This window comes from Barbus barbus (genome assembly GCF_936440315.1).
Source record: "Barbus barbus genome assembly, chromosome: 41".
In the NCBI taxonomy this organism is placed as follows: domain Eukaryota; kingdom Metazoa; phylum Chordata; class Actinopteri; order Cypriniformes; family Cyprinidae; genus Barbus; species Barbus barbus.
Genome location: NC_136719.1, coordinates 14,136,266 through 14,154,203, shown reverse-complemented (window position 1 = coordinate 14,154,203; position 17,938 = coordinate 14,136,266). Strand labels below are relative to the sequence as shown.

At 38.0% G+C, this 17,938-nt stretch overlaps 1 protein-coding gene across 4 annotated transcripts in view; it reads right to left on the bottom strand.

Annotated features, from left to right (window-relative positions):
• Positions 1-17,938, bottom strand: part of LOC306860844 (agrin-like) — a 262,672-nt gene that overhangs the window by 69,052 nt on the left and 175,682 nt on the right. For all 4 annotated transcript variants that reach the window (XM_079402799.1, XM_079402800.1, XM_079402802.1 and 1 more), the window contains one exon: positions 7,351-7,572. In XM_079402799.1, the coding sequence (XP_079258925.1) occupies positions 7,351-7,572 (222 nt within the window). The remainder of the gene's footprint in view (positions 1-7,350; positions 7,573-17,938) is intronic.

Here is a 17,938-nt window from a genome sequence, read left to right as displayed (position 1 = left end):
CCCACAACAACATCTAAAGAATTGCAGGCCTCACTTGCCTCAGTTAAGGTCAGTGTTCATGACTCCACCATAAGAAAGAGACTGGGAAAAAATGGCCTGCATGGCAGAGTTCCAAGACGAAAACCGCTGCTGAGCAAAAAGAACATAAAGGCTCGTCTCAGTTTTGCCAGAAAACATCTTGATGATCCCCAAGACTTTTGGGAAAATACTCTGTGGACTGACGAGACAAAAGTTGAACTTTTTGGAAGGTGTGTGTCCCATTACATCTGGCGTAAAAGTAACACAGCATTTCAGAAAAAGAGCATCATACCAACAGTAAAATATGGTGGTGGTAGTGTGATGGTCTGGGGCTGTTTTGCTGCTTCAGGACCTGGAAGACTTGCTGTGATAAATGGAACCATAAATTCAGCTGTCTACCAAAAAATCCTGAAGGACAATGTCCGGCCATCTGTTCGTGACCTCAAGCTGAAGCGAACTTGGGTTCTGCAGCAGGACAGTGATCCAAAACACACCAGCAAATCCACCTCTGAATGGCTGAAGAAAAACAAAATGAAGACTTTGGAGTGGCCTAGTCAAAGTCCTGACCTGAATCCTATTGAGATGCTGTGGCATATATATATTGTGTGTGTAAAAACCCCCCCCACTATTTTAGGGTCTCTTAACTAGTTGCTTATTAGTATGCATATTACTAGAATACAGGTATTAGCCATTTATTAGTAGTAATTAAGCACATATTAACCCTCTGAGCCCGACAAACGCGAATACGCGTTTTGGGGCAGATTTTCCTGATAAGGCAGAAATGAGCTTGAGTTACTCTGCCATTTTTGATCGTTCAGATAAGAGCAATACACCATTCGAATCTGTAAGGGGTCTTCTTTTATTTGTATACACTCATAATAACAACTAAACGTTGTGCTTTTGAAGAATAAAGAAAACAAACAGGGTGCGCTCTCTGTCTTCTCCGTCTCCGCGATCTGTTTTCAGAAATGCGTCACTAAAATGAAGTGAAACTCAGCGAATACTCAACACACAGACATGAGAGTTATCTCTATAGAAAGCTTGAAGTGTCCACTTTCAAATGAAGTAAGTCATATCGAAAACAAATATTCTGTGATGAAGTAATCCGTATGAAACCAACACAATGTTCAGTCTGTCCCGTCTAACTCATTATTTTTAATGAGATCCCGCCCCCTCGCGTTCACATGCAAATAACCACGTGACCCGCGCGCGCGGAGCATAAACAAAGCGTCAGTGAAGAGTTCATCGCTGCTACTGTTACTTTCTGGAAGAAGACACGCTGAGTAAAGGCTGGATTTCCTCAAGAGTTTGATGAATAAGTAAGTAATGTTTATGTTTTGCATTAGTTAACGTGTTATTGTGACATAAACTTGAACACATTACTAGATGGGTTGTTCCTAAATTACAACACGATAAATGCTACGCATCTCAGAATGTTTAGACCATGTTTATTATTAATAATATCTGTTCACAAATATATTTTAATAGCGTGCTAAACGATAACAATTAGTGACATTAGTGAAGTGACATTCAGCCAAGTATGGTGACCCATACTCGGAATTCGTGCTCTGCATTTAACCCATCCAACGTGCACACACACAGCAGTGAACACACACACACCGTGAACATACACCCAGAGCAGTGGGCAGCCATTTTATGCTGCAGCGCCCGGGGAGCAGTTGGGGGTTCGGTGCCTTGCTCAAGGGCACCTCAGTCGTGGTATTGAGGGTAGAGAGAGCGCTGGACATTCACTCCCCCCACCTACAATTCCTGCCGGCCGGAGACTCGAACCCGCAACCTTTGGATCACGAGTCCAACTCTCTAACCATTAGGCCACGACTTCCCCACGTGGCCTAATTAGTTCTCAGATATAAAATATATTTTTTATAGTGCAAAGTTCATCCTTTTATAGTATAAAGCATGAGTGAGTCTATGACTGCAGAATCATATCCTCTATACTATAAAATCATACATGATGTTCAGGATGGCTATATAACTACAAAATCATAGTTGGGTTTTCCCCAAACTATAATTCCTGACTAAAATGTTTGAAATCCAGTAAAACATTGTGAATATGATGGGCAATTCATTGTATTTAAATTTCTTACGGCGCTAGTATGTTTTCTTGCTCCATATAAAACAATAAAAGTAATATGAGAGTACACTGTAACATGATGAATGCTACGAGTCTAAGTATGTTTAGAACATGTTTATGATTAATAGCCTACTCTGTTCAAAAATAGAGTATAATTGCATGCTAAACAATAATTAGTTTCTCAAAAATAAAATGTCTCTTTTTTTTACGATAATACAAAGCATGAATGAGTCTATGACTACAAAACCTATATATATATATATATATATATATATATATATATATATATATATATATATATATATATATAGATGCTCCTGATATAAACATGCTCACAAATGTTTTTTCTCTTTTTTTGGTTGTTTGTATTTTATTGAATCAGACACCTGCACCACAGATGATGAATCCTGCTGACTTACAGTCTCTTCCAACTGTTTTCCTCTGAGAGCGCTTCACCAACATCAGAAGTTCAACAGTTTCTACTTGAATCCATGGAAAGTAGCAGAAACACTTAAATAACACGTAAATATCAGGTATGATTTATCTGTTTCACTTGTTGAACAGAATCTGTTGCAGGAACGACTCAAAGTCTGTTCACATCTCTGTGGTTAGATCAGTGTGCACAATAATGTGTCTTTGACCCTCATTATGTATGTTTTGATTATACTGTGTTGTAAATAAAATAAAAATCATTTAAAAACCCCATTTTTTTAGTCTCCTCACACTCTCTTACCTGCCTCAGTCACAGTCACACTGATGGCCCATTAGCAGCTTTAGGGGAGGGCCCTTTGTCTCTCAGGTGAGAACCACTTAATATTCAAGCCCATTACCACTCCCTCGCATTTTGGCTTTAGATCACAAAACATGTCTTTAAACATTTAAATCAATATATTGTTTTCTGTGAATGAGTAAGCTGAATAATTTTCACATAATTGTGAAGTAAATATTCTAGCCTACAAGATCTGGTTCTCAAAAGTCTTGTAAACAATTGTTCTGTATGTGTTTTATGGTCTTATTTCAGTGACTTCAAAATTTTAGTTTTTCACTAACCACGCATAAACGTTGTTTTCTCAAAAACACAATCATGTACACAAATGCTGCTAACATAACATTGTAGCCCAGTTTGTGCTGTTTACAGTGTTATTAGACTTTAGCCATTTATATTTTTATAAGCAACTGAAAAAAGCACAAATGTCAGGGCATGTCGAAAGTTCTCCAGGCCCCCAAAACACCCTCAGGGCCCAGAGGGTTAATGCCTTATTCTACATGACCTTATTCTACATCCCTAATCCTACCCAATGCCTAAACTTAACAACTACCTTACTAACTATTAATAAGCAGAAAATTAGGAATTTATTGAGGGAAAAGTCGTAGTTAATAGTGAATAAGTGTTCCCTATTATAAAGTATTATAAAAAAAAAAAAAAAAAATTACATACAGTATACAGTATATATATATATATATATATATATATATAATTGTTAATTTCATGTAATGAAAATCACATATTATTAAACAATTATATTACATATAATAATTGCATTTTAATATTTTATAATAAATTATATATTATACATAAAACTTACTAAAGGGGTCATATGATGAGATTTCAAGTTTTCCTTTCTCTTTTGAGTGTTACAAGCTGTTTGTGCATAGATAAGATCCCTGAAGTTGCAAAGACTAAAGTCTCAAAACCAAAGAGATATTCTTTATATAAGTTAAGACTCGGCCAAACCCCACTAAAACGGCTCATTCAAACACGCCTCCACATGTCTACGTCTTCAAGAAGAGCACAAAATCACCACAAAAGTATCATAAAGGTATAAAAAAGGTTTGTACCATTTGGGTGTCAAATACATGTCTTCATACGACAGCTTTGTGTTGAAAAAGACTGAAATTTAAGGCATTGTTGAGCTGAGTCATTGAGTCATTGAGAACTGAATCAGCCTGATATGCAAACGAATCATTCGGTTTGGATCAATCAATTCAGAACATCATCACTATTTCTGTAATTTATTTTTTTAGTAATATTTTTTTTAACTTTAATTCAATATGTTATTTGCTTATTGTCATTAATTGTGAAATACTACCAATTTCTCAGTGAAAATTGTTTGTACATTAACTTTTTTCCGTTTGGGAAAGCTAGAACGAATGTTTTCATAATTTTTTGGGTGAATAATGGTTCAAATGTTCAGAATTAAATTCCATTATAATAAAAATGTAGATTTTGTAGAAAAATAGATGTACATTTTGTATAGTAATGTAATGTAGATTTTGTAGGGGAAGAAAAAGATTTGGAAATTATTGGAGTATGATTTTCAAGAAAATACCATTTAGGTCTTTCTACTTTAAAATTTCAACTTTAACCCAATGTGTTACTTGCATTTGTCATTAATTGAGAAATACTAACAATTTCTGCGTGAAAATTGTTTCTACGTCAAACTTTTTTCAGTGCAGGAAAGCTAGAATGGGTGTTTTCAGAACTTATTCATAATGGTTTAAATGTTCAGAATTCAGTTTCATTCTAAGGAAAAAGTCATACAGGTTTTGTGATGACAAAAGTTTCATTTTTGGGTGAACAATTCCTTTAAAGGTAAGTGGTAAACTGCTTTCTTTTGCCCAGAGAAAGGAAGGAACATTGTTAATGTCAGGTACAGAACAGCAGTTTTTGTGAATAGCCGTAAAAACTCCCTGGCGATTGGTGCTTGGGCAAGGGCACCGGCTCTATCAGTCTGCTCCATCTCCTATTTTTTATTTACTGCCCTCTCTCTCCTTCCACAGCCTGATGATTTTTCTTCCGCTTCCAGCTCAGTGTCTTGCAGGCAACCTATATTCCCCAACTGTGGCCAGTAACATTTCAATCACCAGCAAAAAGTGCTTATTTGCTGCTGACTCGTTGGCTGTTCTTTCATTTCCTTGCATATAAACATATACGTATTGGTTCTCAGAGGAGCAGATATCAAATACTCCATTACAACCGCACGCTTACCTGTAGCTGTGCGACAAGGTCAGCCGCCACTCAGATGTGAGGGAAAAATCAGAATAATAAACAACGTCAGTCATATCTCTATCAGACTTCACCTGAACTATAAAGATAAGGGCATTTATGAGTCTCCCCTCTATGCGGAGTGAAGAAAATGAAATGAAATTTGTCCATGAGCACATAATACACCCACTCATGTGGGTGCATTGCTACCAACAGCGACTCACATACAAGCTTTCACGAACAAATACACACAAACACAGCTGGGGTCTTAGTGAGGCAGAGGCTGTGGTCTGAATGGGCCTGGATAATTAACGGTGATAATAATAGAATTCACTTGTGGTGGAGAGTGTGGCTGTGTACACAGCACTAAATGAACAACATTTCCTTCTGTGTGGTTAGCTGTTTGCAGCCGCTTTTTATTGCCCCTTTCCATTGACACCTGCTCCAGAGAGGGGCCGGACCCATCAACACTGCTGTTATGCTGTAATGGGTGGATTAATTTCAAACTACAATGATTATTTCCAGCTGGAAAAACCAGGTCAATCCTGTTCAGGGTGGTTAAGCTTGTTTATAGAATACAACAGCTGGATAAAAGATGGTCTATATCTCTAAATTGCTTGTCCAGCATGATCTAGCAGGTCTAAACCAGTCACACAATTTCGCAGTTCAGCTGATTAACCATCTAGACTGGACCAAACAAAACTGGACCATCTACCAACCACCACAATTTTTACTGGATTAGTTTTCAGTTTTTTCTCAATGAATGAATGAAACTGTAAACATTTTAATACATTTGATAAAGCTTGTAAAATAAAATAAAATAAATTCAATATTTAAAAAAAAATTACTTTCTAATTACATATTTCTAATTATATATATATAATATAAGGGGTTCCCATGATTGACCTTATGTAATTATAAATATAAAGTATATAAAGCAAATAATTTTTTATCTAAATATATATTTTTAAGTTTATTGCTTTCGATATATATATATATATATATATATATATATTTTTTTTTGGGGGGGGGGGGGGGGGGGGGGGTCAAATGATCCTGGACACACTTTATTTTAAGGTCAGATTCTTGCTATTAACTAACCATTGTTAACTATGACTTTTGCCTCAATAAACTGCTAATGTGCTGCTTATTAATAGTTAATAGTTAGTAAGGTTGTTGTTAAGTTTTATTGGGTAGGATTAGGAATGCAGAATATGGTTATGCAGAATATGTGCTTTATAAGTATAATAAAGAGCCAATATGTTAATAACAGGCATGCAAATAAGCAACTAGTTAATAGTGAGAACTGGTCCCTATACTAAACTGTTACCATTATCTTTTATTTACAGGTTTTCTATGATTGTGTCAAGCCTATTATTACCTTCTACACATAGAACATCAAGCTTGCCATTTCAAAACAAATCTGTCAAGCTCAAGCATTTCTAAAATCCTCTATTTCTAGTCCTGAATCATCAGTTTTAAGATTTCACCATGTATGCATGACAACTGACTTGTTTGGCCCCAACCACACCTGTTTCTGTGGATTAAATATCTGTGGGTAGTTAAGCTTATGTTCTAGAAGCCTGTGAGGAGAGAGATATCACTCTCATTTGTCATTTGCTATCTGGCAACATATATAGCATGATAGGCGGCACTGCAATAAAGGGCAACCGTGGCCTATAGCAATCTGAGATGAATTCTGCTGCTACCAAATGCATCCATTTCTAACTCTTCACTGGAGGCAGAGCCAATACACACACATGTATAAACTGCAAACACATGACACTTCTGTCGACACAATAGCTCCACCTCACTCTCTCTGAACTTAAGCTGACACTGAAAGGGACTGGCTTTACAAAGGGCTCCAAGTTTAGCAGAAAAAGCACCTTTAATATTCCCCTCCCAAGCATAAAGACAGCCATCGAAAATTATTTACAAGCCTTTTGTGAAGAACACACATAAACATGCGTTTGTTTGGAGGGCGAACAGACCTCTTCAGACTTATCTGGAGCGTGCTTACAAAAGCCAGACAAAAAACCCATGACTCATGCAAACAATTACTGTGAAGGATGCTGCCCTCTTTAATTCTAACTTAAGTGCATAGTTTCAAAAAAAATGTTGCGGAGGAAGAAAATTACAGTCCTCTCTCGAAATATCGGTGGAGTGCTTAAGTGCAGGGGGTGGACGGGGATAAAAGGCAGTGAGGGAGTGAGTGGCATCAATGCGTGTGTGTGTATGTGTGTGGACTCACCACATGGTCCTTTGTGCTGCATCTGTATCTGTTTCTGAAGGGCACATCCCATGGCCTTCATTTGGCATGAGCTGCTGTAAGTGTGCTCGTCGCTGCCGCAAACAGGGTCTTGGTCCTGCGGACAAGCGTCTGAGCATTCGCAAACAGGCTCGCTGTTCTTAACCACGCAAATGGCTCCGAACTCGCAGGTCTTCTTCAGGCAGGGGCTCTCCAGGTTAAGATCTGCCCCAAAAAGCAGAGAAACAAGTCATCATTCTACTCAGATGAAGATGGGAAAGACAAGGAGGAAGTGAAAGAGTAAAGGTTGATAAATCCAGATGTCATTCCACTTCCCAGTGCTTAATCAGGATTCTCCACACATGGTGTTTTAACTATTTAAAGAGTGACATCCGGATCCTCCATTTAAATTGCCACCACCATCCATGTTCCGCGTTTACACATGTGAGACACCAAAATGCTGCTATGATTATCTCTATATCAAACATTTCAGGATCTGGAGTGACTCCAGTTTTCTTTTCACACACGGTACATTAGTTTAATGGATTCACTCTTGCATTTAATTGCAGTTTTCACATCCATAACCACTGCAGTATTCATGTGAAATATCATTCCTCTTTTACACCTGTGAGATACCAACCCGTTGCTATGATTATCTCTATATCAAAAATTTCAGGTTTTTAAGTGACTCCAGTTTTCTGTTCACATACGATAGAATATTTTAATAGATCCACTCCTGCATTTAAATGTGGATTTCACACCCATAACCACTGCAGTGGGTATGTGACCTATGTTTTATTAGAAAAAGTTTATTTTGGACACAAAACACAATCTTTTTCCCCAACCAATAACATCTGATGGTCTGAGAAAATGTTCTATGAACTGCTTGCTAAACAGATATGCACTCTGACTTTGCAGTTGTAAACATGCAGCCCATTAGAGCATCCAATCAGAACACTAACTACTCACATCTCATTTCATGCATCACTAACCAAGCCTCCCTCAACAACAGACAGAAGGCAAAAAAAAGACAGACAAGTAAAACACAAAGCATCATCTCAGAAAAGGGAGAGCTCTAGTTAATAATTCAGTGTGCTGGGCTACAGCACAGATATGAAATATGAACATGAAAGAGAGAAGCTGAGACTCTCAGTGGTGCCACAGTAGTTCCACAGTAAGTTCATTAACTGCTGCAGTTAGTAGACAGAGGGCCGAGGGACAGTGGGACTGAGCACAAGCCCTGTTTTTGATGCCAACATAGAGGGAAAGAGAAAGAGGAGAGCGAGAAAGAAGAAGTGGGTCAGCGGTGAACCAGCACAGCTCACCGTCCTCTAGAGGAGAACCTTTTGTCAAATAAGGCTTAATTTTGCCCAATCAGGAGGAATATTTATAGAAAAGGTAAAACATTAATGCACAAAAAAGATGGAGGAGGTTTCTAGGGGAGATTCTGTAAAAGCAATGACAATCCTTTTCATTCCAAACCTGAGTGACGTTCTTTCTTCTGTATATAAAAAAGCAGATGTTAAGCAGAGTGTTCACACTGCTCTTTTCCATACAATGGAGTTTGAACAATGCACCTGTGAACACTGTGCCTAAAATCTTTTTTTGTGTTCTACAGAAAGTCAAACGGATTTGGCATGACATGAGAATGAGTAAATGTTGATATAATCAAAATATGTTTTTAGTTTAACTGTTTTTATAAACAAATGCACAACATGCTTCACATTTGTATGCTTGGTCTCCATAGCTGAGGGTTGAGAAATGCTAGAGGAGTAAACGTGATGTGTTTGCACTTTCACACTAAGATTAAAGACATGTCAAAATAAAGGGCAGCCCTTCAGGCACACTCAGTATTGTGTGAGAGGTAAAATGACAGGGTGACGGCAAATGTTTGCAGGTGCATGCTGGTCGGTGTATGTGAGTGTGTGTGTATAGAAGATTACTTGTTTTTGACTGTTTTTTTGTGAGTATGCCTTTGGACATGTATGTAGATATAAATGAGAACCCCTCCATCTTTAGTGTTTGTTTTAAGAATGTGTGTGTGTCTGTGCGCCCCTACCCATGCTACACAAGGTGTTGTCACCGCAGTAATTTATTCCTGGATTAGATGCTATCGTTTCCAAATAATATTACAGACACTCAGATACATTTAATATCGCACACAAACAGCTATCATACTGCCTTCAGATAAATCAAATACGTCCCTCTCAGTAAAAATAACTTTCTTTTCCAATATGATATGAACAAATAAGAACAAAATAATGAGAAACAAAATTAACATCACTGAGCTTCTTGAAGGGAGAAGAGATTTCCTGTGTTCCAAAACACACTGAGCTGCTTAAAGAGGCAGCATTTTCAAGAATGCTAGTTAGGGCAATATAATTTGGGGGGGATATGAAATTTAAAATGCAATTAAAACAAACAAACAAAAAAAATGTGCCAGGTTTGCTAAGTGTCTCTTCTGAAAATTAACCATGGTTTTATTATAGTAAAAGTGTAGTAACCATGGCTTTTTGGTGTATTGACTACAATTTGTATAACAACGGTTTTACTACAAATTCCATGATTAAACTATGGTTAGAGTAAACCATTGTTAATTTGTGGTTATCAAGGTTTAATGAATATAACCATGGATTTTTATGTAGTAAAACCGTGGTTAATTTGTAGTTACAATAGTTTAACTAGCAACCATGTTTTTTTTAGTTTATATGTAGAAAATGGTTAATTTTCATTAGATTTGTTTGTAGGGCTGCATAATTTGACCAAAAATATATATATATTTTTTTATTATTAATGAAGAGTAATAGAGAAAGACTAGTTAGATACCTAGTTTCAGTGAAATTCTAAAGAAGTTAATCCTAGAACGCATTTCAACAAGCTAAGTAAAAATAAAATAAATATGATGATGTTGAATGTTGATAATAAACTTAATTTTAAGTCAATGCTGATAAATCTAAATAAAAATAGTTCAGTATAAATAAAAATCAACAATTTGGCTGTAAATTTGTGAGTGCTAAGCATTTTTACACAGTGTTAGCTTAGCAGCATGCTAACAAAAGCGGTATTGAAATTATCGTGCAGTGCTATTGCTATGGTGTACACTACATAGAAAGCTCTAAACTGGTTAATAACAAGATTCCATGGCAGTTAAGACGTTGTCTTAGAAGACAGCTGACTATGTAGACAGAAAGCAGCTCACTAGATATAGCACTAACAAACAGAGATAAAGACTTAGCCTGTGCCTTAAATATTACTTAGCAAGAGTGAGACCCTCAGACAGTCTCATGGCTTTAGTAAACTGCAAGAGACCTGGGGAAACGATTTGAACGTAACCCTTCTCTAACCTCTTCCTGGCGCTCACCTATAATCCCACCTCACATCTGAAGGCGGCAACCAGGGAGAAGCACATATCAAACACACATGAAGCACAGCGTGCATCAAAAGACCATGATTAGTACTCCAAAGCATGTTTTTCATGACAGAAATCAAGCAGTGCCACACACATCTCTTTTAAACCCACACATGCAACTGCTCGGCTAAGCCAATGAAAATAAAAACAGAAGTGGGAAGTAAGCAGGCTACTTTCCCGACTTGCTGTGTTCCTGTGCCAATCTAAAAGTGTCCTACAGTAGAAGCTCCTCTAAGAGATCGTTTCCGGCTATTGATTTCTCTGCTGAGAACGAGAGCTTAAAATACGTCTTGAACTGGCACGTAACTGTGTAAACAGTGGATCGGTGCCTAATTTTGCAGGCCTTGAAAGCGGGCTTTTCCTCCAGATCTTCTCTCTCAGCGCCTCTCCATCTGTGCCTTCTAAGCGCCCGGCTGGAGGACAACGAGATCAGGCTCATCAGTAAAGCCCTCATGGCCTTCAAAACGCTTCAGTGACCCGTTTCCAAAGGCACGGATCCTAAAACCCGAACCGCAGCCTTCGATAATGCTTTGTCCCAAGCCACCCTTTGTTTCCTTACAAAGATGAAAGAATCGCGCTCCTTTAAAAAAAAAAAAAAGAAGAATACGAAAAAAGTAGATATGAAAAGAAACGTTCACTTGTTCAGTTTCTCATTTTCAGTTTTTCGTCTCTAGGGGAAGGGGAAAAAAAACTTGCAGATTTAATAAGTCAAGGAAGAGAAAGTTCTCTGAGAAATAATGTTACATGCAGCCACAATTACATACTTCATAAAAAAAAGCAGCCTGACTTTGGTTATTGAGATGGCTTGCATATTCTCTCAGTAAAAAATGAGCCCTTTTCAGAGCCTCTTTGAAATAGTGGGCTGCCATCCCCGAGGCCTGTGCTGCAGTGCCAGTCTTCAAGGACTCCTGTAAGCTGGATGACAGCCATATGCCTCGACGGGACTGCCACTGGGACGCAATGCACGTAAAAAGGAGCACATTTGAAGTTTTTTTTCAGAGGTTAACGTATGTAAAAGAAAGGAACGCTGCGTTAGCAACATTGGAAAGCAGTGGAGGATGTTAATTAGGAGCCTGTGTGAGAGCGTGAGTGTGGAAAAGCGGGTCTAATAATGAGAAGGTGTGAAGAAATAGCGGGACTCGGAAGAGCTGAGTAATTGCTGCGATCAGGCCTGAGAATCTCCGCACACCTCCGACCCCTGCAGTGTTATATAATATGTGTGATGTGGCTCCGCTTCCTGCTCTACATCCACACTGCAAATTTTACATTACATTATGCATTCGTTCTAGTAGCGTTTAATTACTGCTGCCACTGAAACATGATGTTATGGACTATTAGCACATAGTACGAGATTCTCCTATTGAGCCGGCTTCCATTATCCTGACACGTAGCCCACCCAAGGGACACTCCCACTCACATCTCGCCACCGTTACGTGCTATTTAAAGTGCAGGTCTCAAGCCAATGAATATTTCTTTAACTTGGTTTGCAGGGTTGTCAGAACGCAGACAGCCAGCCAACACTCACTTCAGGGGGTCCGGTAAGCTCCTTCAGCTCAGCTCTGGCGCAAAGTTAGTGAGTTTAGCACAGTGCGAACGCTGAGAATTATTCCTACGATCTGCTGTATGCACGCTCATGCATATGGAGATCTCCAGCCCTCGTATCGGGATTACAGGGTGTGTGCGAATCGTGATACAAACAGTCTCCTCCAACTCTCCACTCCCTCGCATCTTGCCAATATGAGAGGAGTTTGCAAGTTTCGGCAAGCTGTGCGTGTCTCACTTATTGTGTGTCTGCATATCAGAAGCAACAACTTCCCCCACCACGTCCCCCTCGGTTCTGTCTTTCTCTCTTTCGTTCCCTACCTTCTCCTTCAGCTTGAGGGGAAACATTTATTTGAATGAATGAATGATGCATTTATATAGCACTTTTATTGTGTATTTCCGTACACCCAAAGTGCTTTACAATCATGTGGGCGTCTCTCCTCAACCACCACCAGTGTACAGCATCCACTTGGATGATGCGACGGCAGCCACAGTACAACGGCGCCAGTACACTCACCACACACCAGCTACAGGTGGAGAGGAGAGAGTGATTGAGCCAATCAAGTGGATGGGGATTACTAGGAGGCCATGATTGATAAGGGCCAGTGGAGGGAATTTGGCCAGGACACCGGGGTTACACCCCTACTCTTTACGAGAAGTGCCATGGGATTTTTAGTGACCACAGAGAGTCAGGACCTCGGTTTAGCGTCTCATCCAAAAGACGGTGCTTTTTTCCCGGCTAGAGCAGAACGGACCCAGGAGCATGTCACATCCCCCCCCCCCTAAAAAAACCCTCATAAAATCATCAAAACAAATATAATTCAAAATAGTGTACATCCCAACCTCCTAACTAACATCACTCACTCCCTTACACCTATCTAGTCTTCAGTGGCTTGCCAAGCTCAGGGCGGCTTTTAAACACTAAACTCAGCATCCACAACAATCCCATAACCAGGACTGCTATAGAATACTGAAGTGTACCCCCACTCAGGATTACCACCCAAAACAAAAAAAAAACAAAAAAAAATACCCAACAAAAACCCCCCCACTAACTAAACTGGGATGTACACCTAAACACAAATAAAACATAACTATACACACAACTCTCCAATACATATAGTGTCCCCGTCACTATATTGGGGTGTTAGGACCCACACAGACCACAGGGTGAGCACCCCCTGCTGGCCTCACTAATACCTCTTCCAACAGCAACCTAATTTCCCAGGAGGTCTCCCATCCAGGTACTGACCAGGCTCAACCCTGCTTAGCTTCAGTGGGCAACCAGTCTTGGGCTGCAGGGTGATATGGCCGTGGCTTATAAGCATGTAGGAGAAGGTGCAAGGAAAAGGGAGAGAAGAAAATATTAGCATGACACAAGCAGAAATCCCCCCAGAGGCGGTGTTTGGTTTCTGAAGGAGTACTTATCACCAAACAATGGCTTCAAGGGCATAGAAACTTTCTCCCCACGCATTAAGAATTTAACCAAGGTACTAATTCTGTTGCCCTCCCCGCACCGCAAGGGAGGAAACGGATGAGGTGAGACACCGTGAAACTGGACAAGCAAGAGGAGCGGAAGCGAGAGAACAAGAGACAAAGAGAGGGAGAGAGAAGGGAGGACAAAATAAGCCAAACAAATTAGATTAGCTTGCTATCTAATGTTGGACACACTGAAAATAGAGAGGGTTGGTGAAATTCTGAACTAAGGAATTGGCTTTCAGTTTATGAGTGTGAATTTGAATTGAACTGGCTGCATCGCAATCAAATGAAATTGACTCAGAATGAAAGGACTTGCTTTAACTGCAATTCAAAGAAAATCAACAAACAAATCACATCATTACTAAAATAGCTAATAATTGACTAATTTTTAATATAAAATATATCATTGTTACCAATTATATTTATGATCAATTATTATTTATTTTATGATAAATAGTTATTTATAAATGTATATAATTTAAATTAGATTTATAAATATTATAAATTACAAATATTTATTCCAACACCATGGCAAATACAGTTGAGACAATTCATTAAAATAATTATTGATAAACAAATAAATCAGCATTTTATAAATACAATATATTAACAGAATAATTACAAATATTATATTTGATATATAACAAATATATATATAATATTATATATTATATAATAACATATATATATATATATAAAATATAAATCATGTTATATGTAAAATTTTATCAAACAAAACTACTAATTTTTTACTACAAACAAAATTACTACTAATACTACTACTACCAATAATAATAAAATGACGATTTTTTATCCTATATCCTAATAATACCGAAAAAAAATTTGATTGTACTTTTTTAAAATTCAAATTACAATTCTGCACCCAGTTTGCTACCTCAATTCAAATTCAGGAATTGAACTGGAAATTTGAAATCATTCATAATTCAGTTCTGAATGACAGAAGAAAGGGAAGCAGAGGAGGACGAGGGAATGAGGGAAAACGAGGGGGAAGGCAGACGTGCATTACAGAAGCATGCTCTGCAAAGAGCCTCCTAACAAACACACATAACAGAATCCGGCGAGGGCTTTCCAACTTACAACAGCGACCCAGATACAACCCTTCCTCACACAGCGAGGTGCAAAGGTTCATGCTAATTATAATCATGCTACCCTGGCTCTTCAATCTACTCGTCTAATTGGATTCATTACGCACATCTCACTAGGCCCTCCAAAGTTCAACGGGTGCTTAACTTGTTATCGTTTCTTTTTTTTTTAAATTAGGGAAAAAAAATCAAAGTTTATGTCGTTTTCAGCAAGAGATGCTAATCAAATAAATATGCAAATGATAAATATTAATCAAAGTGGTTTGTCACCTGGGGCCTTGATACCCAGGCACCTCTTTTCACGGAGCTCTTGCTCAATGACATTGTCAGTAAGTCTGAGCCCATTGTTAGTCTTTATGAGTTACTGCCATGGGAACAGAGAGACAGACAGGCAGAGACAGAAAGCTGGTATATTCTGAGGGTCTGTTCACTTCACACAAGCTATGAAACATCCTACGGGCTATAATGACAGCTGTGTATTTAGGTCAGCTTCATTTGCAGGATCCATCTGGCTCTGCTTAGAGAAACGGGCTGCTTTCTTTCCTTATCATTAGGAGTCCATTACGGCTGGCACACCCACCGAGTTATGGAGTTCTGAAATTACATTGGATGGAGCTGAGCCATGATAATGCACAAAGATCATCATTCAAGGTCTCATAGACTTCAGTCAGAGCAGACGCTGTATTTAATTTAATGTAAACGAAAATGAGGCTGTGAAGGACAGAAATAGCCCGTTAAATATATTGTGCTGGCCTATACCTGGATAGAGTTCGTTCAACCATTGAAACCTGGAAAACAGAATATAACACAAGTGTGGTGGAAATTGTGAAGACGAGCGCAGAACCATAGTACTACCATATTCTACTGTATAGTACCATGGTCATCACAGTACCATATGTGACCCTGGACCACAAAACCAAAACCAAGCATGGGTATACAGGTATTTGTAGCAATAGCCAAAAATAGTATAGTATAGGTCAAAATTATTGCATTTTCTTTTATGCCAAACATCATTAGGATATTAAGTAAAGAATATGTTCCATGAAGATATTTAGTAAATTTCCTACAGTAAATATATAAAAACTTAATTTTTAATTAGTAATATGCATTACTAAGAACTTAATTTGCACAACTTTCAAGGCGATTTTCTCAGTATTTGGATTTTTTTTTTTTTTTTGCACCCTCAAATTCCAGATTTTTTAATAGCTGTATCTCGGCCAAATATTGTCATATCCTAACAAACCATACATCAATGGAAAGCTTATTTATTCTTGATGTATAAATCCCATTTTAAAAAATTGACCCTTATGACTGGTTTTGTGGTCCTGGGTCACATATACTGAATAGACTGTATTTAAATATGGATATACATATGAATGTTATGGTATTACCATGTGATACCATAACTATACCATCTGCAACTTCCTGTGACTGCCCTCTTAAGACAATGCTAACATACAGCAGAATATATATAAAGGGCCAGGCTAAAATAAAATAAAATATAAAATAACACAAAAAGTAAAATATAAATAAAAAAACAAAAAATACAATCAGAAAATAATAATCAGAACAATTAAGATTTAACTAAATAAAAAAATAATCTTGCTACTTATGTTTTTTTTATCAGAACAACTATGACTTGAATAAAAACATTGTTGCAAAATAAATGAGAAATGTTTAATGCAATAAGTAGGTTTAAAAAAAATTAAATTAAAATATGGTTACAATGAATGTAAAGAATTAATTTTTAATTTTTTGCATGAAAATTGCCATGTGGAGACTAATGGCATGCTCTTCATGAACTTTATGACTAAATAAAAAGCACATTCATCACAATACTGCTCAAATTTACATCAGCATCAAAAACCCTGCAAACTAAATATGAATATTCAATATAATCACCCATTCCTGTCTGGTACCTCTTTCCTTTTGTCACTCGTAAAATGACTTGACACAGGTGTTCTTAGACTCATCTCAAACATCCAAACAACAGACTGAAAAACCCATGCTGACATTAATAGGACCTGAACTCTCTATACAACACCATATTTTAAAGCTCAATCAACAGAATGTAGGTAGACTTTCAGCTGAAGAACCACAGTCTGGTCTTGTGTATCTTCAATCCTTTGTTCTCAATCTTTCTACTTTCACAGTGTTTTCTGTTTTCTTTAGGAGCTACAGTTTCTTGTTGACCTTTCTCAGTACTACACATTTCTTTGATTTTAGAGCGAATCGTCTCTCGACGAGAGCTGCTGACACAATGACCCAGCTCTGCTTGTCTCCAAAGACAACCATGTCAGACACTGAAAAAAGTACTGACATGCTCAGCGTTTGAAATGACTCTTGTACACACACAGCTTCTCTGCTATTGATTTGCGTGTGACAAGAGGTCCATTTAGAGGTTTTCCACTGCGGGAAAGGTGAGCTTTGTCACGCTTGAGTGTCTTCTAAAGAAACAAAACGCACTTTAGTAACACATAGACTTCACTTGGGCCCTTGTCAGTATGAAGGCGGCCTATAATACCCGCAGGAAGCTACTGTAGCTGTTAGCATTCCTATTGACAACATCTAATGGTAACATGTTAAAAAGCAAAACCTTTAAAAAAGTCTGGATGGATTTAACAGAAAAAGAGACAGAGAAAACACAAAGAATGTGACAAAAGCAAAACAAGACGACCAAGCAAAGCAACTTTCTTCTGCATTTTTACATCAAACTGAGAGCAGGTGTCCAAAGCACAAGACTTTCGCTCATCAATGCTCCATATCTTCCTCGACATGAAAGGCAGTCAGCCTGGCTCAGGTCCGCCATGGAGCTTTTGATGTTTAATTAATGTTCTGTTTGTGGAATATGCAAATGTAAATAAATGTATTGAAAAAACATACTGTAACTTGCCACCAGCGAAAGCCTGAAAGGACCAAAACATTTAATTTGTCAGAAATAATGAAATAAAGCCAAAGACACAAGCACTACACCTCTTTACATGCTAATTTATGCATCTTTTCGCTGAAGACTGGAAAACAATCCTAATGAGTCATAGAGGCTGATGGGGAAGAGAATAAA